The sequence below is a fragment of the Bombus affinis genome, chromosome 1, assembly GCF_024516045.1.
Source record: "Bombus affinis isolate iyBomAffi1 chromosome 1, iyBomAffi1.2, whole genome shotgun sequence".
NCBI classification, from domain to species: domain Eukaryota; kingdom Metazoa; phylum Arthropoda; class Insecta; order Hymenoptera; family Apidae; genus Bombus; species Bombus affinis.
This window is the reverse complement of record NC_066344.1, coordinates 7,008,910-7,021,043: the sequence shown is the minus strand read 5'-3', so window position 1 is coordinate 7,021,043 and position 12,134 is coordinate 7,008,910. Positions and strand designations below refer to the sequence as shown.

The window sequence follows — 12,134 nt, the reverse complement described above, 5'->3', positions numbered from 1 at the left end:
ACGTATATCTTTGTCCTTCCTCACCACAGGTATAGCCATACATGGTACCAGCCGCACTTGACCTATATCTTATTATGCTGGCAGCGTCCGGATGCAATGCGAAGCGTTTGTGAATAAGCCCGCCGGGTCTCTTCGAGGTTACCGAGGTTCACCACCACCATAAAGAAGTCCTTCCTTCCTGTAGCAGTCGTCTCGATATCCCGGCTTCCGCGACAGACGCAGACAAGGTCCAAGTAGTCGAGGAGTTCGCGTCGCTCTTCTAGTTTTACGTTTTTTCCAAACGCAGTCCACTGAACGTAACGATTTTGAATGGAAATCTTTCTTACTCATCGGTGTCAATATTTACTTTTACGTGTAAGATATTGGAACTGTGCTTCTTACGGTAAGTAATTAACAGTAACACTGTTAATTTAACGTATTTGGTTGCTAATAACTTGACCGACTAATTGGATCCGTTCGTTTACCATTTCTCTAAACAGGTTCTCTTACTATCGAACTTTTAATTTGCTTTTATGATAAAATGTAATATCAATGTTATCTGTTTCGATGCTTTGGAGCAGTGCGAGATTTTAGATCAATTTTTAATGATATCTTTAACTTGGAAATTTCGTCTTGCTATGTATCATACTTTTACAGAAACGTGTTAGAGGCAAGATTGGAAACAATATTTGACGTAACTCTTACATGTTATATTACACGCGTAAAGTATTACAGGCCTTGAATAAAGGATAATCAATTTTTATACGTTGCTCATTTCTCCTCTATGCGGAACGTTACAACCTTGAATGAAAAGTCGTAACTGACTTTTTCTCGAGCAAAAAGTCCTGACTGAATATAAAAGTATTTACATTTTGTAAATGATTCGATTAAAATAAACATGTATATAAGAGAACAGGCAAACTCGCTCATCAACCCTTCTGGTGTCTATATTTTTATTTTTCCAAGGTTTCGCCAAGTAATTTCTATCTTCCCGGAGCCTCACTCTTGACCGGTATTTAGGAAGGTCACGACCTCAGGGTAGGTTTGTCGCGAGACAAATATTCACGCATGCGCGACCTGTGGGCGAAAGTATTTAAAGAGGTGGACGCGCCTTCGGGAAGGCCACTCTTCCCCGAACTGTCACGAATCGCGCAAGTCCCCCACTTTCCTCCCCTTCCGAGGCGAACGAGCACGCGTTCCCAACGAGAGCGGGAAAATCGGCTCTTTTAGTCTATTTTCTCCCCCTTTTTGTAATCGTCCCTTTAACGCTATCATAGTCTCTCCCCTCCTTTAGAATCGTTTGTCCTCCATACTTTCCCTCTCCAAGAAACGTCAGTGTGCCATCGATTCGTTTAATAGACCCGCTGGTCTGTCTTCGCAGGTTCAATTTGGTATCGGCGAACGTGACAGGAAGGAAGAGATCACCGCCATTGACCAGACGAATTTTTCTTCGAGGCAAACACCAACGTCTCTAGTTTCGAGTCATGAAAATATAATTCCTTCGGAAGCAAATTGATCGTGAACATATTCGATTCTTCGATCTGACTTGGTCGTCTTAGTTTCAACTATCTTCGAGTGTGATCGGTCGTAAGAAACGAGCTATCAACGAAATCCGACGAATTTCTATCTCTAATATGAAACGCGCGATGTTCGTTTGACTGTTGGAAGGATCGGTTATCGAAATACGAGATATCGAGAGACTGAAGATATTCTCCGAAGGACAGGTTGTAATTCAGTTTCTCTAATGGATTAAGTCGACAAATATACAGTATATATAATCAACTGGACTCTTGGATATCCAGGGATTCATCGTCGAGGGTCGAAACGCAAACATGGAAGAGGTGGATGTTCAGCAAGAGTCGAGGGATCAAGTGAGCAACTTGATGTTTTCTCCACCACCGATGAAAAAATCCGACACGAGGGAAAGCATCTCCTCTGTAGACAGCGACGTGAGCCTTTCATTCGATCGAAGAGGCTCGAAAGGGGAAGAGGCCGACTTATCAGACAGTGGAAGTTCTGACAATGAGAAAAAAGTGAACGATGCGATGGAGCAACAGAAGAATTGCGATCCAGATTCGGGAGCAGATTCTTTGGAAGAAAATGTCGTTAGAGATCCAAAGGATCAGAAACAGCCAACATCGATCGAAGTAAGTACAACCACTCAAGATGACTTTGTTCCACCAAGCGACGAATTGGCCGAGAAGATATGCGCGCAAGTGGAATTTTACTTCTCGGACGAAAACATCGTGAAGGATGCTTTTCTCCTGAAACACGTGAAAAGGAACAAGGAAGGATACGTATCTCTGAAGCTTATCTCGAGTTTCAAACGAGTAAAACATCTAAGCAGAGATTGGCGGGTCGTTGGAGCTGCTTTGGCAAAATCAAAGAAACTTCAAGTAAATCCACAGGGTACCAAGCTACGAAGAGTCGATCCTTTGCCACCTTTCGATCAAACCACCCCATCGAGGACGATATTAGCCGCGAGACTCCCGGTAGAGAAGTTGTCGGTCGAATCTGTGGCTGAAATCTTCAGGCCGTGTGGAGAGATCGCTCTCATTAGAGTACTTCGACCTGGGCATCCAGCACCAGCTGAGGTAACATCTTTTTTTATCTTTCGCGCTTCTAATTGTTGATACGTTGATTTAAAGAGTGGGAAAGAAGGAAACTTGAGATTGAGTTAGAAACTTATAAAATTCGTTTTTTTGAAAAGAAAATCTTTGATAATCGTAATTAATAGGAGCGATCGCTTAATCTATCAATTATCAGGTGCGACAAGCAATCGCCAAAAGGCCAGAATTGGCATCGAGCGAGGAGTGCGCCATGGTCGAGTTCACGGATTCAGCGTCCGCTCGTACCGCCTTACAAATGACCTTGGGCGATGCCAAGGTATTTGAGCTGCAACAATCCAGCGACAAGAAGAGGAAACAACAACCAGCAAAGAAAAGTGCCCTGACAAGATTGACCAAAGAGGAAGCTTACAACTCCTCGAGTTGCGCCAGCGGATCCGAGACAGAAGATGGAAGAGCCAGACATAAGAAACCCATTCATGGTTACCCAATGTATCACGCTTATCCGGGCCATCCGTTCCAAGGTTTGGAAATTACTTATTTGCTATGCTGTTTCTTGCGATGTAGAAGTTTTCGAGGCTCTCATAATTTGAATACTTATACCTAATACATATTACTCTTACTTTAGTATAGATTATTCGTTTCGTATATTTTTCATCTTATTCGATATTTTAAAGAGAGGTAGATAACTTTATAGATATATCCTTTTTATTCTTAAAGCATTACACACAATTACGAAGGAAAAATATTAATTCTATCCAAATTTATTAATAAGAAACTGATCACGAACAGTTACTTAGTTTTAAGCACAGAAAATGATTCATCAAATTCCTGCATCAGCTATCTGCATCATTAGCAAAATGTTTCAGTGCATTCCTTCAGATTTTTTTCATATAAAAAATATATTATTTAAAGTATTGTGCTAACTGTATACAGTGCAATAATTCATTCATTACTTTTCGCTCATTAACAGAAGTTAATGTAAAATAAATCAAACCCTTATTGTTATATTTCTGAGCTAAGTAACTCGAATGCAACATATCTTAACACTTTACTACAAGTCAGGTAAGAGTTAAGTAAAAGTAAAGTACTACAGTCCTGCTGTCCTATCGTTTATCGATTATTATTTGAGATTATCTATATTTTGCACTATTTTTTTAATATCATATATATTCGGTCATTAAACAGTTTCACTGCTTAAGGGTTAAAAAAAATTATTCTCTCCCTCTGTATCTTTTAAAACTCACCCTATAACGCTATTGTTGCAGGACCCCCCTCACCAGATGCATGGTTATCCCGTCGGTTGTCCGCTTGTTCTGTCTCTGGTTCAGAGAACGGTTTCATTCTACGTCGCTTGTCTTCCTGTTCCGGTTCAGGCTCCGGTTCCGAAACCGGAAGTTTTGGCAGACGTTACTCCGCTTGCTCTTCCGGTTCTGAGACTGGTTACTGTCACCCAGTTTTCCCGCCGAGTTACTATTATCAAGAGAATCGGCGTTTCTCTTGTTGTTCGAGTTCCGGCTCCGAGTGCAGTGGTGTTTGTTATCATTCTAGTCGCCGCGGGTCCGCGGATTACGGACCATTTTTGAGAAGATTGTCCGCCTGCAGCCGAGATTCAGCCTTTGACGCAGGTTCCAGGAGGCTGTCTCTATGTTCTTCCGGTTCTGAACAGGGTAGCTATTGTCGGCCCAGAAGCAACAGTGGTATCGCATTGACTCATCTTCCAGAGAATGTGACGAGAATGCCGTCTGGACCAGATGGAACGCGTGGATTTGGCCGACCACCCAAAATGAACGCCATGCCGCCGCCAATGGAACCCACCTGTTAGACGTCAATTACTCTCGAGAATTTCTATCGTAGATAGACCGTTACATATATTCGTTGTTTCTTGCTCTTTTTTGAATGACCAACTCTGTGTTTTCCAATAGATTAAACAAGAGATATATTTACATACACGTATATGTTTTTTAACGACTTTTATACAAGAGATCTCTGGAGTACAATCAGTCGTTTACTTGAAATTAAGTAAAGTAATTGATGATGTACAAAAACGTTGGTTAATGTACAAGTGTATTTACCATGGTTTAATGTATTTTATTAGTTGTATATATATATTACTGGATGACGTTATTTGCATTTATAGACGGATTGCATATTTTTCATATATGTATTGTTTTTGATATAGCATTAGAGAGTTTTAACAAAAATTGTCATTTACAGCGATCTACATCTTATATATGTATGAAAGATTTAATACCCTCTTTGAAATTCATGGTTCCATTCCATCTTACGAAATGATTTCGAACTCTTATAAAGGCTGCCTATAACCGCCGAAAATGAGTATGTTTAAAGATATTTATGTGAACTCTATTTGTCTGGATTACATATTATATTATTGATAAGAGGTTTGTGCCTAGAAAATATGTAAATAATAGTATTACAACAATAATGTTATTTGTGATAAGCGTCGATTTTACTGTAAGGGTAGGCGAAAGTCGTATGAAGCCTTACATAAAAATGTTCGATCTGAGGTTCTGTGATATTGACGAATAATGTACAGACTTCGAAACCGCGAGTAAGTAGAATATACCTGTGCTAGACAGACGCGTTCTTATACTGTTCGTGATACTCAATCAGCAATGCATCTGAATCTGATTATTTAAGAGTATTATAAGAATATTCATGATAAATGTTAATTGTGTAAACATTCTAGAACAAATATATTGGTATAACAATTTTTCAGTTGTACCAGTTTTGTATCAGATTTCGATCACTCTATATCGTACTCATATTAAATCTATAAATAAATTAATAATTATTTTATTTGTTCTTAATTTTAGACATTCTTATATATTTAAAAAAAGATTTAAAACATTATTTTTCTAAATATTAGTTTGGAACCAAATTTTAGTAAGTATCGTGCTTATAACATACATATATATGTATATACAATATCATACAAATACAAATTAGTAACGGAATAATTAAAACTTTTTACAATAAAACGAGGATCTTTCTATATAATTATTTTTAATTTATTTTGGATTTTAAAAAATTAAATAATTTAACTGTTTCCAAATATATATATACAAGTATACGCATATTGTATATTTTAATTTATATTGTTTTAAACCATATATTTTCGAATAATTCGATTTTTTATGTGCAAAATACTAATTTTTTTTTAAATTAAACATATATATATGTATATATGTATATATGTATACCTAAGTTACGCCATTCACTTTTTTTGCTTATATACATTTATGTTAATTATTGTATACAAATCACATGAGAAACACGTATGCATTCAAATATGTATCTAAAATAGAGATTACACATAACATAGGGATTGTAAATGGGTTGACATCGCCATTTAGATAAGTAGTGCGAATAATGAGTTTTCATACTTATAGGCTTTAGGCTACGTGGATGCCAAAAAGCTTCACTTCGCTTCGTTACATGAGAAATGAGAAACCTAGTATGTATGCTTCGTATAAAATGGTGAGGTTAGAACGTGTTTACTTGTCAGATTCTTCGAGGCAAAGAATGAAATCAAAAGACGACTTAAACATAACAGGAATGTGAACGTAAAAAAGGAACAATCCTAAGGCTAAATCATGTTTTTTCCTATTGGATGGCCACGGGTTCTAAATACTACAGAACCAGAAAAAATAACTGCGGTTGTTTGCAATAGAGATAAAATACTTTTTGCTGTCTTAACGACGGATACTCTTACCATCTGGTATTGTAAGGCATGTATTATAAATGTAATATTGTAATTTTATTATAAATGTCCTAAAAAATAAAATCATAGTCCTCTATAATGCATAATATCGAATATGAAAAGCATCTTTCTTTATTTATGAATTGTATTTGTAATAAATAATATTTATATTTAGCAATTTTATTTCATTTATATTGAAATATTTTGATATAATTGTTGTATAATAGTTTATGTTTATTATAATTTTACCTTACGTATGTTTGTTATTTATATTTTTCATTTATTATGTATGTTCATTGACAGTTTCTTCTCAAATAATGTTGTAAAAGATATGTATTCCTTTAGTACAACTATATAATTTATTATAAAATATTAATTTTTCATATAGCCATGTGTGCCCATTGTGTTCATCAGACGAACTACAGATTCTTTAAAGAAACACGGTGACAATATTTTCGTACAATGGAGGCCAGACTCCAGTATGGTGGTTATTGCGGTATGAAAAATTGTGTAACAAATTAAATTATATCGCAAGGAAGAATCTTATATTGTTAATTTGTTTTTAGACATCAGACAGTTATCTTTTATTTTATCGTTTGCAAGATACCAGTCCAGAGGGAAGGGGTCTCTACGAACAAAGAGACTCTCCAGTTACGAGCTTAAAAAGGGATAGTGCTGAACTTTTTATTAAAGAAGTTATCCCTTCTTTAGTTTTGACATTTGTAAGTAAATATACAAATATATTTTTCATTCGTAGATTAAATAATTTATAAGAAAAACTTTTTTTATTTAGGAAAAATCAGCTTGGATAGATGGTGGAATCAGTTCTTTAGTTTGTATACGTGATGAGCTTATGGTAGCCACAAAAACAAGTCATGTAATACGTCATAAGTGGGATGGTACAGTAAATCGAGATTATTCTCTTGACCTAAGAAGAATACCATTTAGTGTAGATCAACAAATATCTACTGTAGCTATACCACTTACTGAAAACAATGTGTTTGTCACCGATATTGAATATTCTCCTTTAGTTGGTGGATTTGCAATTGTATTAAACACTGGCAAAGCAGCATTTCTCACAGCACAGTCATTAAAATTTGATCCTAATGTACGTCAATTATTGTTAATATATGTAGACAAATAATTTACATTAGTATTATTTTTTTAGCAAGTACAAGGAATTTGGGCTAGGGATGTTGACGATGCTACCTGTGCTGCTGTAAATCATAAATATCGTCTTATTGCAATTGGAAGGCAAAAGTATGCTTTCTTTACAAATTTTCGTCTTTTAAAATCAATTTATGTAATTTATAATGTATATTTTATTAGTTCTGAAGGTGTAGTGTACTATGTTGATGAAACCACAGGAAGTTTAGAAATGTCACATACATTAAGTTTATCCTCAAAAGATTATCCAGGAAGGCCAGGCCGTGTAAGATGTTTAAGGTGGACTCCTGATAGTTGTGCCATTGCACTAGCTTGGGAAGGTGGTGGCCTAGCAATATGGAGTACATTTGGAGCTCTACTACTTTGTAGTTTAAAATGGGATTATGGTTTAAGAGTAGACTTAACACATGATAATCCTTTACATATCCACACAATGGTTAGTGAATTAACTACTATATATGTATATATGATTTTATAATATTAGTTCTTGGTATTATTTAAATACATTTTATTTAACTTGATTTTATATATATTAGGAATGGTCTGCCGAAGGCTATCAGCTTTGGATGTTAAGAGAGTCTCCAATTCCTTCTTTGGTTGAAGAAAATGGAATTGAGGAAGCTAATTTAAAATGTTCTTTAATACAGTTAGATTTTGTAAAAAGTCCTCTAACTATTAATCCTTGTATGGTACATATTCAAAACACGTATTTCCATAATTTCTATCTTTTATTAGTAACACTGATGAATAACAATGAATTTTTATATAGGGTCATCATGGACATTTGTATTTACAAGGCGAAGATAGATTATATTTAAATCTTGGTAGTGGAGTTTCCACAAATATTTCAACTTTTCATATTGGTAGTGAAATTCCTAATGATTCCATAACACAGACACTTGCAGGTTGTAAGCAATGGCTAGTTGTTCCTATTCCTATTGCATACAGTGGTGCCAATTGGCCAATAAGGGTATTTAGTTCCACATGTTATGTGTAGATTGCCAAAATTTTTATACAGTAACACACTATATATATGTTATTAAATGTATATTTTTTATAGTATACTGCTATTGATAATGAAGGTATGAGTATAGCTGTAGCTGGACGCACAGGACTAGCTCATTATTCTTTACCTTCACGTAAATGGAAACTTTTTGGTAATGAAACACAAGAGCGAGATTTTATTGTAACTGGAGGGTTATTATGGCATCGAGGTTTCTTGATAGCCAGTAGTTATTCAATATTAGATGATAAAGACGAAGTTAGAATATATCCACGTGATACACGTTTGGATAATAATTACGTTAGAACTGTTAGAATGCCATCACAGGTATTACTGCTCAATACATTAAAAGACAGGCTCTTAACGTTTTGTGCTAATGCACAAATTAGCATTTATGACATGGTAATAGAAAGCAATAGTGGTAAGTAAGAATAAACAAGGGAAAATAACATTATGAATTACAGGTAAAGAAATTGTTTTAAAACGTTATTGTTTTAGATGCAGGAAGTATAGAATTAACGAGATTGCAAACTGTAGATATCAGTGGACTTTGTGTTCATCCTGCTTGTGTTGTAAGTGCCACTTTAACCACTATACGTGCAGAAACTGCTGGGAGTCATCCACATCCTGAAAGTCTTCTGTTGAACGTATCTGGGCGTCTTCTTATGGTTCAACGGGAACACTGTACTGATACTCCAGAAGTTGTATGTAAATAATATTTCTGTACTTAATTTAAAGAATTTTCTTCTAACTTTATTATATTTTACAGCTATTTACGTGTAGTGCTCCAACAGTATTAGCTTCTTATGTAGAAAATGTTTGGGTACCATGGAGATCAAGAAGAGATAAACCTCATTTAACAGAAGCTCTATGGTTATTTTGCGGTGCTCATGGCATGCGTGTTTGGCTTCCATTATTCCCAAGAAATCATCAAGAAAAAACGCATACTTTTATGAGCAAAAGAATAATGTTACCTTTCCATTTACGTATTTATCCATTGGCTATATTATTTGAGGATGCCATTTTATTGGGTGCAGAGAATGACACAGTACTTTTTACTTCGGATACTAACTCCCCATTTTCGTTGCCATTCAGTCTATTAGAACTTACAGTAAGTGTAATATCATTAGAATATTTCCTTCTAGTTAAAAATTGTCGTCATTTTAATTGCAGAGTCAAGTCTATCTCCATCAAATATTGCGACAACTTATTCACCGCAATTTAGGATATCATGCTTGGGAAATTGCTCGTTCGTGCTCTGGACTGCCATACTTTCCACATTCATTAGAGCTTTTACTTCATGAGGTACTGGAAGAAGAAGCAACTAGTAAAGAACCAATCCCAGATGCTCAACTGCCTTCTGTGGTGGAATTCATCCGTGAATTTCCAGGAGTATGGGCTAGAGCAGTTGTACAATGCGCTAGAAAGACTGAAATAGCACTATGGCCTTATTTATTTTCTGTTGCTGGGCCACCTAAGAAATTATTGCAAGATTGTTTACAACGTCAACAGCTTGATACTGCTGCTAGCTATTTAATAATTTTACAAAACCTAGAACCTTCAACCGTTAGTCGGCAACATGCTACTTTATTATTGGACGCTGCTCTGGAACAAGGAAGATGGGAGCTGTCAAAAGATCTTGTTCGCTTCCTTAGAGCGATTGGTAACATAAAAAATTTGTTGTGCTTATACCGCTTTTATTATTTTTATATGTTTGTTTTTCTTTTTATAAGATCCAAACGACGTGGAATCACCAAGAACATCTTGGGGCGGAACATCAAAATTAGGCGGACCTCCTCAAACTCCGCCACTCTCACCTCATGAAGATGACTTATCTTTAGTATTAGGGACTATGCAAGTTTCAAGAAGTCGAAGTTACAGTACTACTATAACGCCTAAAGTACAATCTGATTCAGTAGCCAAAGATATAGCTCCGTCTTCAATGCTTGAAAAGACTAGAAACGTCGTTATGAGACGAAAAAAATCTGTACCTACAAACACTCCTAAAACTGAAAAGGCCGATAGCAAGTATGTTTTAATTATTGAAATTAAATTCTAATATAGATTTTGATCAAAACTGTTAAAATATGCAGACAGTATTAAAATAAAGTGTTTATTACTTTTTAGAGAAGGTTCAGCCGAAGAATTTTTCATTGACGTAATCCTACAACGTCATGCCCGTCGATTACTTTCAGCAAAGCGGCTCGCAGATTTAGGCAGATTTGCTGCACGATTAGATTTTCATTTAGTTACATGGTTTGCCAGAGAACGCGATAGAGCAGCGAAAATAGATGATTACATTGTAACGTTAAAAGCAGTGCATGAAGATTTTTCATTTGCTTATCCCGTGCTATCTCTTCCAACTTTACAAAAGTTTCGAAGATCTAGCCTTACCTCTCTACGTTCTATAAGATCGGTCAGTCTAGAAAGTCCAGAAGATGAACAACCGTTAAATTCTAGTTTTGTCGTTGATTTGCCTGATAGTGGTTATACTAGTTTACCAAGTGGAAGACCACCTTATACTACATTAATATCTCCTGTTGCAAGTTTAGAAACACAATTTCCTGCTACTGAAACTAAGTTAACAGCTAACATGTTACATGGTATTTGCATCATCTTATTACATAAATTTAATCAAAATTTAAAATCATTTTAAATTAAGCAAAAATAAATTTTGTTTCCGTTTTATAGATGCTAATAGCGTTCTTAGTGATAGCAGTACTATTTGGAGAGATGATACCGAATCAATTGTTGGAACTGGAGTGGGAACAGTATGTTGGGTTTCAGCAGATCCGGTAGAACAAACGGAAGTTCATAACGCTTCACTTTGTGCACCGATAAGTCGTGCAGAAGTGCAACTTAGATATCTTTTACAATTATTTTTGGAAGGTGGTTGCTTAGGATGGGCTGCAGTATTAGCAACTGTTTTACGTGATGCACCTGCTATGGCTAGAACTATCAGAGCAGCACATGCTCCTATGCAAACATTTGATTCTGTAATTAATTTAAGAGACGGTCTTCTTACATTAACGAAATGGTCTCATTCTGAGTGGTATGTATTATATCAACAACATGTGTGTTTAAAACAAAAGTAGTTTAAAAAATTATAGGAGAAATTAAATTTGCGTTTCAGTTTAGGATATAAACCTTTCATGTCAGGTATCCAAGGTCAGATTTCTTTGCTAAACAGACTAATTGTAACAAAACAACAACAAGAACAAGAGCAAATACCAGAGAGTCCTTCTCCTAGTCCAGCTCCATCGGCAGGTAGTAATCAACGAGGAACTTTATCTCGATCCCGCCATTCATCTATTAGTCATACTTCAGCAACTGCTCCGTTAGATGAAGACCGATCACATGAATTATCGCTAAAAGTGGAAGATGTAAATTTTCGAGGTAGTTATAGTAACCTCAATAATATGGAAAATGCTACTTCACAATCTACATGTGTGGTCTCCTAGAACAAAGGTGTTTTCTTTAAAATTCAAATGTATTGTGTTATACATATATTCTAGCATTGGTAAGTAGATGCAAAGATTTTCCAGAATTTTTCAGCTTTCTATGGAATGTGGTTAAATATGATAAGAATTTGAAGTAAGAATTTGTCAGATTACTTTTTTGTACTAAGATTTTTCTTAAAATAATGTACAATATAAATACAATGAGCATTAAACCCCAAAATTTAACCAGTAAA

At 35.5% G+C, this 12,134-nt stretch overlaps 2 protein-coding genes across 3 annotated transcripts; both read left to right on the top strand.

The window, feature by feature from the left end:
- Positions 1-1,084: 1,084 nt before the first annotated feature.
- Positions 1,085-5,281, top strand: LOC126919733 (la-related protein 6). The gene is made up of 4 exons (XM_050729293.1): positions 1,085-1,703; positions 1,782-2,573; positions 2,746-3,070; positions 3,815-5,281. The coding sequence occupies exons 2-4, from the start codon at positions 1,812-1,814 to the stop codon at positions 4,369-4,371; spliced, it is 1,644 nt and encodes a 547-aa protein (XP_050585250.1). The 5' UTR covers positions 1,085-1,703; positions 1,782-1,811; the 3' UTR covers positions 4,372-5,281.
- A 490-nt stretch (positions 5,282-5,771) lies between these two features.
- Positions 5,772-12,134, top strand: LOC126919589 (guanine nucleotide exchange factor subunit Rich). Of its 2 annotated transcripts, XM_050729001.1 has the most exons (17): positions 5,772-6,047; positions 6,124-6,298; positions 6,659-6,766; positions 6,837-6,992; positions 7,064-7,378; positions 7,439-7,530; positions 7,600-7,873; positions 7,974-8,126; positions 8,207-8,407; positions 8,498-8,861; positions 8,939-9,144; positions 9,210-9,551; positions 9,614-10,103; positions 10,174-10,468; positions 10,568-11,043; positions 11,132-11,492; positions 11,574-12,134. In XM_050729001.1, the coding sequence occupies exons 2-17, from the start codon at positions 6,164-6,166 to the stop codon at positions 11,899-11,901; spliced, it is 4,296 nt and encodes a 1,431-aa protein (XP_050584958.1). In that variant the 5' UTR covers positions 5,772-6,047; positions 6,124-6,163; the 3' UTR covers positions 11,902-12,134. The 2 variants fall into 2 exon arrangements, with proteins under 2 accessions (XP_050584958.1, XP_050584948.1); XM_050728991.1 differs by having other exon boundaries at positions 5,772-6,298.

Excerpts from the sequence above, each read along its gene's own strand:
- LOC126919589 (XM_050729001.1), top strand. The coding sequence starts at position 6,164 with ATGTTTTTTCCTATTGGATGGCCACGGGTTCTAAATACTACAGAACCA. Across the intron at positions 7,531-7,599 it reads ATTGCAATTGGAAGGCAAAA|TTCTGAAGGTGTAGTGTACT; the intron begins GTATGCTTTCTT and ends ATATTTTATTAG. Across the intron at positions 11,493-11,573 it reads AAATGGTCTCATTCTGAGTG|TTTAGGATATAAACCTTTCA; the intron begins GTATGTATTATA and ends TTTGCGTTTCAG.
- LOC126919733 (XM_050729293.1), top strand. The coding sequence starts at position 1,812 with ATGGAAGAGGTGGATGTTCAGCAAGAGTCGAGGGATCAAGTGAGCAAC. Across the intron at positions 2,574-2,745 it reads GGCATCCAGCACCAGCTGAG|GTGCGACAAGCAATCGCCAA; the intron begins GTAACATCTTTT and ends ATCAATTATCAG. Across the intron at positions 3,071-3,814 it reads TCCGGGCCATCCGTTCCAAG|GACCCCCCTCACCAGATGCA; the intron begins GTTTGGAAATTA and ends CTATTGTTGCAG.